General features: G+C 39.2%; 1 protein-coding gene across 6 annotated transcripts in view; it reads right to left on the bottom strand.

The window, feature by feature from the left end:
- The window catches only part of CFAP43 (cilia and flagella associated protein 43), a 102,866-nt gene that overhangs the window by 25,542 nt on the left and 58,763 nt on the right, over positions 1–18,561 (bottom strand). For 5 of the 6 annotated variants that reach the window (XM_032312950.1, XM_032312949.1, XM_032312952.1 and 2 more), the window contains 8 exons: positions 14,950–15,075; positions 9,684–9,788; positions 8,533–8,649; positions 7,389–7,616; positions 5,582–5,788; positions 3,293–3,382; positions 2,917–2,997; positions 2,139–2,264 (listed from right to left, as the gene is read on the bottom strand). In XM_032312950.1, the coding sequence (XP_032168841.1) occupies positions 2,139–2,264; positions 2,917–2,997; positions 3,293–3,382; positions 5,582–5,788; positions 7,389–7,616; positions 8,533–8,649; positions 9,684–9,788; positions 14,950–15,075 (1,080 nt within the window). The remainder of the gene's footprint in view (positions 1–2,138; positions 2,265–2,916; positions 2,998–3,292; positions 3,383–5,581; positions 5,789–7,388; positions 7,617–8,532; positions 8,650–9,683; positions 9,789–14,949; positions 15,076–18,561) is intronic. The other variant, XM_032312951.1, reaches the window with a different exon arrangement.

The raw sequence follows: 18,561 nt of genomic DNA on the forward strand, positions 1-18,561 counted from the left end.
GTCCAGTTAATGTGTAACACCCTCCCCTCAAGGCAATGAGCACCAGGAGCGGGCAGGGCTGTGTCTGTCTATTTCGCAAGTGTTCCTTGGGACCTGACACAGTGGCCAGCACATAATGGGAACCAAAGGAATATTTGTTAAAGAACTGGGTGTCACTTTTCTTCAAACATTCCTGGGAAAATCTCATTTTAACTAAAACTGTATCAGATGCTGCAAAATGAGAAGCAGGGGAGATGAAAGGTGGGAGACTCAATAGGAGGGTATGGGTGAACAATGCGGAATCCATTAGACCAAGAATTTATCACTTAGATCTCCTTTCCAATGCAAGCTCTAGTTCCCCATACCTATGTATATTTATTCATTTGCTCAGTCCTACAATATACATATAATACCTCTACCAAAAGCAAAACATCATGGCAGGTTTTAAGATTTCTTTGCACCTTGGGGCGCCTGGATGGCTCAGTGGGTTAAAGCCTCTGCCTTCAGCTCAGGTCATGATCCCAGGGTCCTGGGATGGAACCCCGCATTGGGCTCTCTGCTCAGTGGGAAGCCTGCTTCCTCCTCTCTCTCTGCCTGCTTGTGATCTCTGTCTGTCAAATAAATAAATAAACTCTTAAAAAAAAAAAAAGATTTCTTTGCACCTCTTCTTGTTCTTAGGATATATCTCATGGAGGGCAGGTCATCTGCACATTATATTCAGAATTTATTTGGACTAATCCTTTCTTTTCCCTTCGGTGCGAATAACATTATCAACTTAAGGGACAGAATAAAATCGACATTTTTGACAAGATCCCCCAGGTGGTATGGACTAGGCTGGGGGTAGGGAAATGGAATAGCATCACCAAACAGCCTAAAGACCCGGTAAAGATAAGGTCATTAGAGGGAAAGCTCTGTTTTTTTCTTTACCCACTGTGTGGTGCCTGGTGCAGATGCAGAGAAAGAAGGCTGAGTACTGGCTTTGCCACGTCTGGCTTCTACCTGAGGGCGACCACAGAGCAGGGAGGTGAGAGTGTAGGCACCAGACTATTTCAAAATATGAGACCATGGAGTAAATGCCACCCACCACCTTAGCCATCTACACTTCCTAACTGCTTGAAATTTTTACTGCGTTCAAGACTGCTCATTTTGGCTTTTCGGGAAATACCATCTTAGGATGAAATGTGAGGGCACTGTTAGAGCACTGTGGTGAATAAAAATGGGAACAGGTTACAATCAGTCCAAAGAAGTTGCTCAGGATACACAGCCACAATAAGGCTGAAAAACTGCCCTGCCTCAGACAATGCCATGATTTTACTTTCTTCACAGAGGAATAGATGTTTTTTATTTGGTTGTATACCATCAGCTTTTATATCTCTATTACAATTGTAAACAATTTTATTTTTTCCTTTTTCTTCTTAAAAAATTAATATATAATGTATTATTTGTTTCAGGAATACAGGTCTGTGAATTTAGGGAATTTTAATGTGGGAACGTCTCTTTGTGATGCAAGGAGATAACAGCAGGAGAACTGCTTCGCAAATATCTCAGGCTAGAACTGTAAAGTATGTGCTATTGATTGTGTTATTCTTCGGTCAAGTCCTTTCCCTGAGACTGAGAGGAAATCAAGCAAGAGTTATTACTGAACTCTAACAGATGTAGAAGATACAGAGCAGTGCCTAGAATGTATGCTAATAGATGTTCATTAAACATTTGAAGAATGAATGGAGGACCAAATGAGCTCTAACAATCTGGGAAATGTTGAAATCAATAAGAACTGTAAAAAAAAAAACACATTGTAATACATTCTTTCTGTTTTAAATTGTGTTAACTTGGGGCACCTGTGTGGCTCAGGTCATGATCCCAGGGTCCTCCCTGCTCAGCAGGGAGCCTGCTTCCTCCTGTCTCTGCCTGCCTCTCTGCCTACTTGTGATCCCTCTGTCAAATAAATAAATAAAATCTTTAAAAACAAACAAACAAATAAATAATTTGTGTTAGCCCTTCAAAGTTATCTCTACCCAATTCCCCAAATTCTCTTGAGAATGTAAGTTGAAACAGTACCCTTAAGCTACTAACAACACTGAGGGAATAAAGAACACTTAATTTGAAGAGATACTGAAACAAAGTCTTGGCAGGGTGTATTAATTCTTTGCTCTTCTGACCTTTCTGTACTTATCTCTTTCTTCATTTAACTCTCTGACTTTCTTCTCATAGTCTTTGAATTGTTTCCTCTCTTCTTCAGACCACAGAGCATCAGGTTTTGCCATGAAAGCAGGTTGAGGAATCACCTGAAGATAAAAAGGAAAGCATACGCTGTGGCTCAAACATAACTATAACAGTACAGTAAAAGGTCAGAGTTATCGTTACAGTTAAAAAAAGTAAAAGAACCCTTTCAAGGGATATAGTTCTTCAGACCGGCAAGACAATGGCCTGACACTGTGATGAAAGGGCAGGAAAAACGTTACAACTGTTTTTCTGTGACAAGCAAGAGTGGGCAGTTTGGGATGTACAGAGACTCTCAGGTGACAGGTTCAGACATGCCTGTTGATATCTTCATAAATTTGAAGTCGATAACTTCACATGTAGTTCATAAAACTACACCTGGGCTCCAGGCACATGTAAGGCACGTATCAAAAGGAATGTTTCCTTGCTACATCCAGAGAATTACAGATGCAACATTATCACCGCTTTCTACAGAGACCAGAACCACTATGGTTGGTTGTTTTGTTCTTTCGTTTGTGTTATGTAAGATGGGGAGGCAAGTCCAAGGTTTCAAATTTCTCATTTACCTAATGTGATATATTTATGAAGTACAGGGAGGTTGTATATTTGTTGTTGTAGAATTTCTCAAACTTGGGCCAATGTAGACAAGAATGATCAAATTTGTGTAGCTCTCTCTACCCCCATTCCATCTTCCATAAGAACGTCCAGAAGTCTTACCATTCTCAAAATATCCTCCTTCTTGACTTCCAGAACTCCTCCCATCATGTCCATCAGGGCTCGGTGCCTTGTGTTGGGCCCCTAGAGAAGAGCCACGGTCAGGGAGGGCAGCTAAGACAGAGATCTGGCCCTCTGGTAGAACCAGAGGCAGTCTCCCACCCAATGTTAGAATGACTGCATTAGAATTGGGCAGGGTGGTAAATGGCACGGAGGGAAGAGAAGAAAGAGGCCACTGAGATTCCCGGGACTTCTGACCACAACAAATGCCCCGATGTGTTTCTATAGTGGAGTAAAGTACAAGACTATTCAATCAACTTAGGAACAAGTATCCCTAAAGGAAAGAGGGTCATAGGTAAGTTTGAGCAAAACTGCATACCCGTGTCTGAAGCCATCGCTCCATTTCATGGGTCACGGTCAGTCCTGTTTTGGCTTTCAGCCATGGATTAATAAGTTTCTGAGCTGTAATCTGAAAGAGAAAATGTGGCCCCATAGTGTAATAGTCAGCACCCTGGACTCGGAAAGAGAAAATGTGGTTTTCTGCTGTTGTTCTTACAAAATTTAAACCAAATATCCCTTCCACACACCAGGGAGGAGGTTAAAAGGTATTATGAGGATAAAGGAACCATCCAGATTTCATAATCAATTTCCTATCTTGAAATAAAGAATGAGAGGGTTGGGAAAATTGATCGTGACTTCTCTATTAGTTCTCAAAGCTCTTCTCCATCATTGAAGATATTGTAACAGGGATCTAATTCAGATGAGAGGGGCAGGAAAATGGTTTAAAGGAGTGTCATCTAAGCCAAATCCTGTAGGATGAGGGTCCTGAGAGGTTAATAGCTTGAAGCATTCAAGGAATTGTGGGAACACAAGTGTGGCCAGCCCAGAGCAAGGTAATGAGAGCAGCTGAAGAGGAAAGGAGCCATGGTTGGCAGTCACAGAGGAGCTTGTTATCTGGAGTGAAATGGGCAGCCACTGCAGGGGTTTAAGCAAGAGAAAGACATAATATAAGTTTGGCTTGTAACAAGGTCACTCTCCTGATGTAGAAGGGATTAGAGAAGAAGCAAGTGTGGTGAGGTTATTTATGCACATACAAAGACTGCCCACAGTAGGATTTTGGTGACAGCCGCAGAGTGGGGTCCTTGCTCTCACTGTGCTCCAGAGTCTTAGGTTACACGGCAGGAGTCTGGTTCTGGATGAAATAATTTCCTTAAACAAGTACAGTAGACTGTAGAGATGAAGACATACTCTGAAGGATAGGGTTTAGGTTCAAACCCCAACTGTGTCACTTTTTAGCGTTCTAACTGTGGTCAAGCTACTTAACCTCTCTATGCCTTAGTTTCCTTACCTGTAAAATAGAGGTGTTATTAGTACCTACCTTGTAAGGTCTTATAATGATAAATTAGTTTCCATTGATCTAGGGCACTTAGAACAGGAACTGGCTTTTAACAGGGACTATAAAAGAGTTTGTTATTATTTCTAAGCAACACTATTAGCGTTTGTCCCAAAGCAATCAAGCTGGTTTCATACAAGCAAGGATTTTTTTTTTTTTTTTTTTTTTACATTTGGCTATATTTTAATTATTTTCTTTAAGCATTTACTTGTAACCACTTCGGGCCAAACACCTTTTTTTTTTTTTTTAAGATTTTATTTATTTATTTGACACAGACACACACAGACACACACAGACACACACACACACACACACACACACACACACACAGCAAGAGAGGGAACACAAGAGAAAGACATAATATAAGTAGAGGGCAATACAAGTAGAGGGAGTGGGAGAGGGAGATGCAGGCTTCCCACTGAGCAAGGAGCCCAGTGTGAGGCTCAATCCCAGAACTCTGGGATCATGACCTGAGCTGAAGGCGGATGCTTAATGACTAAGCCACCCAGGTGCCTCCAGCTAAACACCTTTTAAGAAGGCTGAACAGCGGGGCATCTGGGTGGCTCAGTTGGTTAAACAACTGACTCTTGACTTCTGCTCAGGTCATGATCTCAGGGTGGTGAAATTGAGCCCTATGTTCATCCCTGGACTGGTCATGGAGCCTGTTTAAGATTCTTTCTCTCCCTCTCCCATAGCACCGCCCCTTGCCCCTGCCTCATACTCTCTCCTAAAAAGAAAAAGACTAACCATTGAGGCCCCTTTCTCTGGGATCCATACTGCCTTAATGACCCAGATAATTACTGGAGCTTCATCACGTTCTCTTCTACAATGTGATCCAACCTTTTCCGATATAGGTACTGGACCTAGGTTGGGTCAAGGAAAGTCTTCCTACCCAAATGTGGAATTAGGACTGAGAGATTCTCGTTTGGACCAGCTATCTACTTGAGTAAGGAGAAACAAAGTAGAAACTGCTAAAAGCGAAATGCAGAGAGAAGTGAGCTAAGAGATAAAGAAAGTGGACTTCTTGACTCCCTGCAGGATTCCGGTCTTTGGTTCCCTGTTTCTTTCTAGGTTTCCAAATCTTCCCTAGATTCCACAGGATTCCAAAAGAAATTCTCATTATTGCTAAGGCAATGTCAATTGTTTTTGTTTCTTGTGACCAAGGATACCACCTGATACAGTCACTTCCAGTAGCGCACATGAGGAGATGAGGAGGAAAGAATGTGGGAAAATGTCCTGAGAGAAAAGGGAAGGGATAGCACAGCTAGCCAGTACCTCTTTGTTTTCCACAACGAGGGTTCTCTCTGGCTTCTCACAATCATCAAATTCTGGTTGCCAGATCACTTCTTCCAAGTCCAGATCTAAAATAATTTCTCGAATTCTTACATTTCTTTCCTTCACACGTGCAACTTCGAACTCTTTTTGTTTATATGCAGCATCAAACTCACGGTTGAAAGCAGTTTTTACCTTGTAAATGACATCCTGAAATACCAACGTGACACTGAGAACACATGCCATGTTATAGGTCATGACTAGTAACAAGGTCCCACGGCTTTACTTTCCTTCCAAAATCAATTTAGAAATTATCAGGAAGTTAATCTTTCTAAAATACTTTATATTTTAGTTTATATTAAGTCATTGATTAGTTCAGTAATCCACAGTGGCTTCCTACCAGGGGTAGGATTAAGGCAATGGCATAACCGTTATGTCACAATCTACTTCCCGAAATGGAAGCTGTAACTCAGTATACAGGTATGTTGATAGATGCTGAAGTAGATGATGGATACTTGGAGACTCTTTGGGTTATTCTCTCAATTTTTGTATATGTTCTAAGAAAAAAATCCATCATAAAATATTTAAAAAGTGATATGTGATATTTAAATTGGGAAATGGCTTTTCTTTGAAACCTTGGTTGGGGGAGATGTGTTAAGGAAAGGATGGCCTATAGAGGTTGTTTAGAGAATTTCCCAGAAGAGCACCACCACACACAATATTCTTCCTCCGTATGGTCATATCATTCTCAGGTAGGAAGGGGACCTGAGCTGGCTAGCTGCATCAGCCAGTTGTCCAGATGGCAGTGGGTCCGAATGGACTGCTCCCACCTGCGCGGGTGAGCGGGATGACGGTCAATTCAAAGTCGTCTTTATTTTACCATCAGATTCAGTCTATATATCTATCCTATTGAAGATGAAACCATTAAAGCAGGTAGAAAAATGATCTTAACAGCGGACAAGAGAATCTCTCTTGGGCTGAGATTAACCTGCTTATAGGAAAATGTCTTAATAAAACAGCAGAAAGGTGAGGCACTGAGGGTGTGAGTCAGCAAAAGCTGAGCAACAAGAGAGATAACGAAACAGTTTTGGATAGAAATGCACAGGAATTTCAGGGGGTGGAGGAGAAGAAAAGAAAAACAATAGTAAGAGAGAGCAGGTAGGAGGCTGGAACTCAAATGGCAGATACGGTTGGAGGACTTTCAGGAATAGGAAGAGCCAACATTACATCTAGAACCATCCACATTGGTGCAATCTGTCACCGAAATTTCAAAAACTTCTGGTAGGCATAAACAGCTGTGTTCTGAGACTGACTCATTCAGTGGAGAGTAAGGAGTAGGAGCTTAGAGCTTGGGGAATACTGCACCTTATTCCTGAGTCCCAGAAGAGAAGTTATGGAAGTCTTAAAGAGGAAATTGTATTTATCCAGGTTAAGGGGATATGTAGCAATCATGTCTTGATCTTACAAGGAGGTCCTAAGGGACATCTGAGTTACCTACAAGATGGCATTCGAGAACCTCTTCTATCTTTGAGCTTCCTGAAGATCTAAGCAGAAGAAAAGTTTGTTTGTGGTGTCAGCCAGGGTAGGTATTCTTTGGAAAACCTGTTATCATAGAACCCAGTCCAGATAGATGAAAGTAACTCCTGTACACAAGTTCCTTTCGAAGAACATGGACATACTAGCCATCTGGATATTTCTCTATGTACCTTAAATACATCATAAATTAGCATTAGACTTCAGTTTGAGCCTTTGCAAGATGCCTCATGGGGACTTTTAAAGATTTTAGAGGATATAGAAAAAATTCACCCACTTTCAGTAATATAATTTGGTTGATTTTCTCCTCTCGGGAATGAAGTTCCAATTGGCTTGACAAGAAAGAGGCTTGTACGCCGAAATCAGTACTGAGACTGCCAAGCAGGTAATTGGGCAAGTTGGGATTTTTTACTGCCACTTCTTCTTCTTCTTCTTCGTCCTCCTCTTCATGATGCTTTTTGGCCAAGGTAATTGCAGACTGCGCCTCTATAATTTCTTTCCGTACCTAAATATAGAAAAAGGTGACACGAAAGTTATGCAATAACAAGAATTCTCTAAAGGGCAATTTTGCGACAACTTAAATATTTCAGTCATTTTAGGTGTTAAATTGTCTTGCCAACAACTGAATTCAAAGTTATGGATAGATCCTGAAACTGATTCAGAAGAGATTTTAGCTTTGGAAATTGACAAAGTGCAGATAAGTCAAGAAAGTAAAAATTGTCCTTGATAGTATGTAATATTTATCTTTCTGTCAGGATGACAGTTGCTTATAAATATCTTGAGTTTTCCTTGGAACATAAACATTAAAAAATATACCTTCTCTTCATGTTTACAAAGAAACTTATTCACAGAGGACTGGTGAGTGTAGGTTAAGAAGACTTGAAATATGCCTTCATTTTATGTTTCAGAAAAAAAAAATGGATGCAAGGTTCTGGCCAAAACTACATTGATGGGGCAATGTTTTTCTAGAGATCTGATAGAGATTGCTGCTTTAAAACAAGCAAACAAACAAACAAACAGCTAGAATTGCTCTAGGAAAACCATAATTCCACCAAAACAGATACTACTTAATCTTTGGTCAATTATTTAAAAATATAATGCCTCGTGATACAAGAAGATAAAAAGAGTACGATAGATGAAGACCAGTTCTGACCAGAGCAAGAACAAAACCCTATATCTAATTTTTAAAAATTATGTCCTCTTATTTGAGGGCTAGCTAGTATTGTATAGGACTATAGGTGTCTTGATTTATTATGTAGATTTAGTTCCTATATTTATTAAAATATATTCTATAATTAACAAGAAATGAAAATATAAATAATATATAAATTATCTTGAGTTGTATCCTAACTCAAATCTGTATGGAGACCCTAAAATAAAACACATTACTTATATAAACACATATATATTTAAAATTGTACTTTAAGACATTCTGTTTCAATCTTCTTTTGCCACAAAACTCTCTTTAATTCTTTCAACTCTTCTTCCGTGCGCTCTTTCATTGGAAAGTTCTCAACCACGTAGGGCAGGTGAAAGCACTTGGGAAAAAAAAAGGCAAGATGAAATAAATTCATTTGTAGTACAACTGTGCATATCAGAGTTGGAGTGAGGGATATCCCTGACCAAAATTAATTCATAGGTCATCATGCATGAGTGGAATTGACAGTGGAAACTTTCTCTAAAATAAAACAATGTACACCATTAGTATTGGTGTAAACTTTGGGTAGAATTACTGAGCTTTTGTGAAGGATTTATTTCTAGAACACTGGTTCTCAACTGGGAGTGATTTTGCTTGCCCTGTTCCCCTCCTCCTCCCCAGCCCTCCAGGAACATTTGGCAATGTCTGGAGATACATTTGATTTTCATTAATGGGAATTTTGGATGTTACTGGGGCCTAGTAGCTAGAGGCCAAAACATCCTAAAATCCACAGAATAGCCCCCACAACAAAGAATTATCCAGCCCCCAAATATGCCAGTCTTACAAAACCCTGTTTAAGAGCAATACTCAATCACAGATATGTAGTGCGACTATATACTTCATTATCCAAATTGGTGGTGGTGGTGGTGGGGCAGATTTGAAAGTGAGAAGGGTGTTCTTAATAGTTACTTAAGGACCACCAGCATAAACTGGGACTTCTGATCCCCCTACACAAAGAAGAAAATTGTGTTGGGAGGAATCTCAATGAAAAAGCATTAAATAACCCAAATGTTTAGAGGGCACAGGTAGAACTGTGAACAATATTATGTCTAGTTTTCAATCTGTGTGAATGTGATGGAGGTGGCCTTTTGGAAGGGACAGATAGGAAGAGCAGAGGCAGGTGGTTCACAGAGGAAAGAAAATCTTAAGAGATGGTGGCTTGGAAGTGCATACGGAATAAGCAGAGCAGGAAGAATGAAAACAAGAGAGATGGGGGCGTGAGTTCGTGGAATTTGGTACGGGGAGGGTGAGGATGCTCTGAATGCTTTTCGATGTGTGAATCTTCTTAAAATTATTTAAAAATCTTTCTGCCATGAGACTTTCAATGAAAGTTCTCATTGGCTAAGGTGGGTTACCTGGAATTTTGTCTGTTACCTTAAGAGCTCGACCTTTCACAGCCATCGAATTCCAGCATTCTTCTTTAATAAGTTCAGCCAAATAGGCCTTGGCGAGGTTTTGCATCTCTGCATCCTTTCTTATCTTGCAGAACGTAGATGAAGGGAAACAATGAGCACAAATATGTAGCTTCTTAAAAAATAATCTGAATTGCAAATTCACTAATCAGTCATGGCTGCACATTTAGTGGCTGTCTTCTTTCCCCATTACACGGAACTGCCTTGTGCTGGGAGATGCACCTGGGGACACTTTCCTGTCTCAAGGACCTTTCCTAAAGTTTAGTCTGGAGGCTTGGAATTTCCTTCCTGGAGGACCAGGGTGTCAACACAGAAACCTCTAAAGGCAGGCAGGTGCTAAACATGAGCCAAGGTGGTATGAGGCCAATTGCATAGTGGACTGGACAGCTAAAATGCCCACTATCACAGGTCTGGTGGATTGGTGCAGGGCTGGGCAGCAAACCCACTATGCCAGATCTTCCTGTTTTATTAGAGAAGTTTAAAAATATGTATTTTTAATGAAACTACCAGATATCTAAATGTTGGCTTAATTCTTGTCAATGCATATCAATGAAGTGCCAGTTTGTGACCTCTGTCTTGGGGGCCATTTAATTCTTCTATTATTTATGTCTACCATAATTAAATGCTCCGTGACTCAAAGGGATCATATGCTTGACCTTTTCTCATTTAGAAACATATGTTACCTTAGTTGGTTTTATCCGCTTAAGTAAGCCAACTACTTGATCTTTAAGTGATTAGGAATTCTTGTTTTAATGGAGTTTGCTGAAAGACCTAATATGAAAGTGAGGACCAACAATCTCTAGTCCTTAGGATCCACTTCAGAACCTCTTTCGCATTTCTCTTTGTTGGCAGAATTATCAGCAAACTAGTTAAGAATAATATCTCCCGGATTAGAAAATGCCTTATTTGTTCATTCAATCATTCATGTTTCTTTTATTCACTGTCTGATCAAAGGCTTTGTTTTAATTTGTATTTGATTTCTTTTTTATCCATTGAGTTAACGGCTAATACAGTTTTAAATTATTTTTTCCTTAAATAAACAGCTGTTTTGGCCTGTCAGTTGTCAGAACCTGTCTGATTCCCAGCCTACCCTGCCCTCTCCTCTCCACTGCTGAGGTTATTTGATCAACCCCTCCAGACTTGGTCCCTAGTTCTGTGTCCGGGTTATCATTACTGGGCTTTGGTCTTTCTCCTATGGTTGAGATCCTGACCAGGGCTAACTAATATTCTTGTCCCTTTAGGACTGGGGTCCCTGACTGGGATCCACTGACTCTTCCCAGGGACTAGTATTCTCTTCCAAATGTGCCTGGGTTTGTGCCATCTGCTAACACTGTTCTGTGCTGGACCATCTGGTTTCACTATCACATCCAATCTGAGACCGATACTTCTTTAAAGTCCAGAGCTCTAACAAAGGTAATAATATTGGGGAAATAACTATATGGAGAGTCTTTCTCTGTCCCAAAGACTGCCTCAGAGGATTAAGAAGGCTTCTGGGGGAATATGCAGGAATTTGGTAAGCAGCAAGAAGCATCTGGAGCAGAGGCATGGGGTGGGGGTAATCAGGGTGGGTTTATCAGTGTTCTGTAGGTCAACAGGCCAGAGGAGCAGGTTTGCGCGGATGAACGGTCACACCTGAGCTTGGAGGGAGAAGCAACGTTAGAGTGAGGGGGTAGGTATCCAACCCAAACTCATTGCAGAGTGGTCAAGCTGAGAAGCTTTTAGGAGAACCTGGTACCCAGAATGGGAGGAGGCATTCCAGGCTTGGGTGAAGCCCAGGTCAAAGGGGAAAAGCCCTAGTAGGCAGACTGGGAATGCTTCGTGGCTTTTATTCAAGTTATAAGACCTTAGCCAAGTGATTCTAGGTCTAATTCCTTAGTTTCCTTAAGTCAGGACAACAACAACCTACCTTTTGGGATGGGTGTAACCATTAAAATAAATAACATTCAAAAAAGCCTCTAAATTGGTGCCTATTTATTATAATAATACAATGGGACCATTTCTTTTTAAAATTATTTTTATTAACATATAATGTATTATTTGCCCCAGGGGTACAGGTCTGTGAATCATCAGTCTTACATAATTCACAGCACTCACCATAGCACATACCCTCTCAATGTCTATAAACCAACCACCACCCAGCAATCCACATTTTTTTTTTTAAAGATTTTATTTATTTGACAGAGATCACAAGTAGGCAGAGAGGCAGGTAGAGAGAGAGAGGAAGGGAAGCAGGCTCTCTGGAGAGCCCAATGTGGGGCTCGATCCTAGTGATGAGGGAGCAAGAGGCTGGCTGAGAACAAAGCAAAAGCTGGCGCCTTGCACCCCCCACCTTTCGTCCGCTCCCCTCCATACGTGTGGCATTCCTCAGGACCCCTGACTGCCATAAAATGATAAATAGTTAACTTGCAGAGATCACAGTCCTGCAAGGTAGGAGTCTCCCTTGGTTTGCAAATATCCTTGAGATTTACAACAAAGAAGTTACCTTATCAATAGCCCAATCTCCAAAGACACAGAACTCAGTTCCTCAAGCCTAATGTTACCCTCCCCTCCATAAAAACCGAAGGAGGTGGAAGTAGAAGGAAAAGTAAATAAAGTTAAATTTCTTCTAAACCTAAATCTTATTAACAAGGATGCTTGATAGCAGGAATGGAACATTCCACCAGACTTCCAATTGTCTTTACTCGATAACAACTAAGCCTTCAATATCCTGATAGTATTCTTTGCCCCAATAGCCCTTCTGAACACCCCTTTGTCCTCACCTACCCAACCGTGGGGTATATAACATGCCCACCTTCACAACCCGGGGCGGCCGCATCTCTGCCTGCCCACGGGCCCTGTCCCCGTGCTTTAATAAACCACCATTTTGCACCAATGACGTCTTAAGAATTCTTTCTTTAGTCGTCGGCTCCGAACCTCCTCACCCCACCGAACCTGACTTAGGTTCTGGGACTTCATCACTAGGACCCTAAGATTATGACCCGAGCCAAAGGCAGAGGCTTTAATCCACTGAGCCACCCAGGCGCCCCCACATTTTTTTTTTAATGATATTAAGAGTCTCTTATGGTTTGTCACCCTCCAGATCCCATCTTGTTTCATTTTTTCCTTCCCTACCCCATAACCCCCCGTCCTGCCTCTCAAATTCCTCATATCAGAGAGATCATATAATTATCTTTCTCTGATTGACTTATGTTGCTCAGCATAATACCCTCTAGTTGCATTCACATTGTTGGGGATCATTTCTAATAGCTTTCTGTTGACCGTAACAAAAGCTGAATTCTTTACTGTGATGTACAAGGTCTTTAGAGCTGGCCTCTGCTCCCACCTCATTCTATGAAGCTCTCTCCTGTCCACTGTGCTATTGTCCTTCTGTCCACTGTGCTATTGCCCTTCTGGCCTTTCTGTTCCTAGATTTCTCCACTTCTGCCTCAGGGCCTTCATTCATGGTGCTTCCTTAGTCTGCCATTCTCTTCCCCCAACTCTTTGCATAGTTAACTCCTCTCCTTTTGAATCCCAAATGAAAGGTCACCTCTTTCAACTGTCTTTGATCACAGAAGTAGATGCCCCACATCTATCACAGAATTCAGTTTACATCATGCAATATAGAGAGATTTATTTAGGGTCTGTCTTCGCCAGATCAGCCCCATGAGGGCAGAATCTATATGACTCAGTCATTGTATTCAAGGCACTGACAATAGTGCCTGGCATGTAATAGGTGTTCAATAAACATTGCAGAATGAATGAATAGATAGACGAATTTTACCTCCTTAAGGTAAATTTTACCTCTTTGTGTCAGTCTGTTAAGGTCCTTTTGGTCCTGATTCTGTTATCCAGTCTGTTCCCTTTCATTCTCAGCCTCACATCATTCACTAATTTGACAAATATGCCTCATTTCTAGATCTTAATTAACTAATTAACATGTTTAACAGGAGAGCACATGACTAGAAGCTTCTCTGCTACAGGCATCAAATTATCAGCCTCTTTTTGATGCAGTTGTTTAACCAATTATAATTCACTTAAATGCCTTTGAATCCAACCATATTTCTTTCTCTTGTTTAGAAAAAAGTGTTTTTATACTTGCACACTCAAAAAATCAAATATGATGTGCAGATTGAGAAAAAGGTAGCTTAAGAACATTCTGTGTAAAAACATAATTAGGACTTTTACCTTAAAAAAAAATCCATTCAAGTAAACAGTGTAATGTCACCACCAGAAAGAGATACAAAGGCTATAGTAATAGAAGTATAGTATCTGAGAAATGGAGGTTTCAGTTTATACTTTTCTCTAAACTGGACAGAAAATACTTGAAATTCTTTTGTGGATGCCATACTCAAAGAAATGAAGCCAGAGGGAAAATGCATGATGATGATGAAGCTATTAAAACTACCTTATTTGATGGCCATAAGACCTGGAATCACTAGCATAGATGAGAGAAGATACATAGGGAACATGCTAATTTTTAATCTTCTCTATTTTAGGGGTGGCCATAGAGTAGATGATGCTCAAAGGGTAGAAAAGTCAGTAAATAAAGAGAGGAAGATATCAACTGTCATTAAGAAAGGGCTAGTGGTGCCTGGGTGGCTCAGTCAGTTAAGTGTCCAACTCTTGATCTCAGCTCAGGTCTTGATATCAGGGTCATGGGTTCAAGCCCTGCATTGGGCTCTATGCTGGGTGTAAAGCACATCTGAAAGAAAGAAAGAAAGAAAGAAAGAAAGAAAGAAAGAAAGAAAGAAAGAAAGAGCAAGCAGGCTCACTAAACTGGAAGGTCCAAAGTTGGCATAAGGTGGCTGAGAGGATTTCTAAAAATGTTTAAACGTATGGTGGAAGATGGTTGGAACAAAAGTCATGAAGGAGAGACAAACATCAGATGTGTGGCAGGCCTAGACACTCCTCTTTCTCCTATCCCCCTGCAATTTTTTATAAAGATTTTATTTATTTATGTGAGAGCAAAAGTGAGAGAAGCAGCAGGCAGAGAGAGAAGCAGGCTCCCCACTGAGCAGGGAGTCCGATGTAGGGCTCAATCTCAGGACTCTGAGATCATGACCTGAGCCAAAGGCAGATGCTCAACTGAGCCGCTCAGGTGCCCTCCTCCAACTCCCAAACTTAATAATTCTCTGACTCACTGCATTTATATGCACTAGGTTTTGTTTTGTTCACATTATCCTAGAAAAGTTCTCCTTCTCATTTTCTTTTTACTTCTTTAATTATATTTCAATTAGATTTTTCAATACCTTTGCCACTTCTTCCTCATTTTCATCATGAAGCCTTTCCAGTTCTTCAAGATCTAGGCCAAATTCCTTTTGGTCTAATTTTGCAATATTATCGACTGTTTCATTTTCTTCCATCATAGCCAGAACCTGAATTTTTCAAATAAGAAAGAACGATGACAAGTAAAGAATTAAACTTTATAGACATGCTTTTCTGAGTCTCTTTAGACAGAAGTCAGTAAAAAAGAGATGTTTTGTTTATCTGAGTGTAACTATCAAGTAAAGCATTAGATTATGGGCTTATTGTGGTCATTTAAGTTTTCAGATTTAATCCTTAAAAACTCATTAATTAAAAAACAACAACAAAAATTTAAAAATTCATCACTTCATTGAATGAAATTAAGGAATTATTGATATTTAGGTGTGCTGGTGGTATTGTGGTTATGTGTTTTAAGAGTTCATATTTTGGGGTGCCTGGGTGGCTCAGTCAGTTAAGCATCTGACCCGTGATTTCAGTGCAGGTCTTGATCTCATGGTTGTCAGCTCAAGCCCCCTGTTGGGCTCCATGCTGGATGTGGAGCCTACTTTAAAAAAAAAAAAAAAAAAAAAGAGTTCTTGTCTTTTAGAGGTACAAACTTAACTAAAGATGAAATGATATGATATCATTTACTTCAAAATGATCAGGAGAAGGGATAGTGGGTAAGGGTGTAGATGAAATAATATTGGTCACTGGATTTATTATTTTATTATTCTCTCTCCTTTCCTACATATTTGAACATTTCTAAAATAAAAATTACCTTAAAAATTATCTTTAAAAGTTTATAACTTTGGAAAATTCCGGGCCAAAGGATATACATTGTAACATATATGACAAAGTATTATCTTCAATATACATAGAACTCTTACAAATCAACAAAAAATTCAGAAAATATAATAGAAAAATTTAGGACTTCAATTTCAAAATGGTTGACTAAGAATGGGCTTTACAATCATCTTTTCCTGCTTCAATCCATAAAATTAAGAGGAAAGACATGTATAATAAATAGATAAATCTATTATTATAATTATGAGTAAAAAAAGTATCCTTTAGTACCATGGAAACTGTAACATCTAAAAGATGAAAATCAGATGGATCCAAATCATACATGATAGCCCCAAGTGCCCACGAGACAATACTTGAGAAAATGCAGAAGCTACACCAGATATAGGAGCGCGGGGTAACCTAGAAGTAACTGGCAGAGTGACTAGTTGGGGGTACTATATCGGAAACAGGCAACAGAAACTGTATGTATCTGCGCTGCCACTTGATAAAACTCCCCGGGGGCCCAGCAATGGCAACATAAGGGTTTGCTGCCAAGTGGAGGGAACTGGAATGAATATCTGGGTGGGAGACAAGGACAAGACAATGACAAGGAGTGTGCTAGTGGCTAGAAGAAATTAGAGAACATCTCCCCCTGCCATAAGATAGGTGGCCAAGCCACTTCCCAATACCACCCACCCCTTCTCATTTGACCAGACCAGAATACCTGCCGAAGTCACACTCCTACACATCTTCCCAAGCAGGTTCAGCTGGTGTGGTGGAATTACAATGGAGTGTGTCAATTTTAAAGATAAGCATAGAATAGTAAAAATAATATTAGACAACTAATATTTGGGGAACAATAAGACCATTGAAGAGAGACAATGAATTCAATAAACAGAAGACTTGTTACACAAACAAAGAGAGTTAGTTAAACAGAAGTGGAATTTCACATTAACTAGGGATGCAAAAATAATTGTATCTCAAAAAAAGAATCAAGAGATTATAGAACTTAAAAGTTTGATCTTTGAAACAAAAAAAAAATTCAATAGATTTGAATGGACAGGATGAATAGGATGAATAGGATGGACACAATTGAAGATAATTAGTGATCTGCAAGAATCAGTTAAGAATTCTACCAAGTATAAACAAAAAATAAATAAAGAAAGAAAAAGTGTGAAATCAAACTGGAGCTACTTGTATGACACATCTTGAAGGACCTCTAATAAATGCACTTCAGAAGAAGAGAATAAAGAGAAGAGGGGCCACAGTGTTGAAAGAAATGATGAGAGAATTTTCGAAGATATAATATAGCATCAACACTCGAGACTGAAAGGGCATAACCAGTGTGGATGAGGGCCAGGTCTAGACACAGAAATGTGAAATTTAAGAACCAAATCCAAAACATTTCTAAAGGGGAAAAGAATTTTGCCAAGTAGAAGAATCTGTCTCATAGAAGACCCACCTTAGCAACACTGGATGCAAAAATACACTGGATTGATAGTTTTGGATCAAATTTTTCAGGGGAAGAAAAACCTTGAATCTGTAATTCTATAGTCATTAAGCCATAGTTCATGTGCAAGGTTGATATAATTTATGGAGAGTCAGGGGCTGAGAAAGTTCACCAATACCCATACCTATGAGAGGATTATTAAGGATGTACTTAATACAGAGGAGTTTGGGTAGAAAGACTTAAATCCAAATAAGATTGACATGTTTTTAAGAGTCTTAAAAACTAGCAATTTAGAGCTATCATTCCAAATGATATTATTAAGAGAAGGTGAGGGAAACAGAGGAAGCTGAAAAAGTAAAAACTAATAATAATACACGGAGGGTCTCGTCTTATATGAAGAGTGAATATGGTATGATACACTCTAAACCAGAGCTTCTCCAAATTTAATGTGCCAAAAATCACCTGGAGGTCTAATTAAAGAACATATTCTGATTCAGGACATTCAGGATGGGATTAGGATTCCAGGTGACATCAGTGCTGCTGTGCTCTTCCATGGACTAGGAAGGCACCAGATCACACAGAAAAATAAAAAGTCAAGTATGTGAGTCAGAATCTTAAAGATAGAAATAGAATTATGACTTCCAAAATAGAACAATAATAAAAAATAATATGAAAATTATAGAAAAATAGAACAATAATAAAAAAAAGTATGAACAATCCAAGAAGATAGAAAAAAGGGGAAAAGAAATAAGTTTAAAATATGTTAAATAGAAAACCAAAAATAAAATGGAATAATTTTAAGCATATCAATAATCACAATAAATGTGCCTAAACTCACCTATTAAAAAGCTCAGACATGATTTACAAAACCAATCCAGTTGTATATTAATTACCAGACAAAAGAAAGTTGGTAATAAAGGAATGGAAAAAGGTATATAAGTAAGTGAAATACATAGCAAAAAAATTAATATAGCAAAAGTTAATATAAAAACCAAAATGTAGATTAAGAACATTAAAAGAGAAAAAGACAGATATTTCATTAGGATAAAAGGAATAATTTATTGAGGGGCTCTCTTGTGCACATTTGGGCATCTAATATAAATATTGATAGAAATACAAGGATAAATTGACACACTGCTAATCAAATCCTAGAAAATAGCAGTTCAAATAGCAGAAACATAAATATAAAGAACTTGACACAATTAGATTGATCTAATAGGAAATTAAAAAACAAAAAACCAAACAAAAAACCCCCCAGAGAATAAAACATTCTTTACAATGCACATGGAATAGTTACAGGGTTACAAAAAGCAACTGGATACAATGCTACAAAGATAATTTCAACAAGTTTTATTTACTGACTACAGTGAAATAAATTTCAAAG

This window comes from Mustela erminea, chromosome 14 (genome assembly GCF_009829155.1).
Source record: "Mustela erminea isolate mMusErm1 chromosome 14, mMusErm1.Pri, whole genome shotgun sequence".
NCBI lineage: Eukaryota > Metazoa > Chordata > Mammalia > Carnivora > Mustelidae > Mustela > Mustela erminea.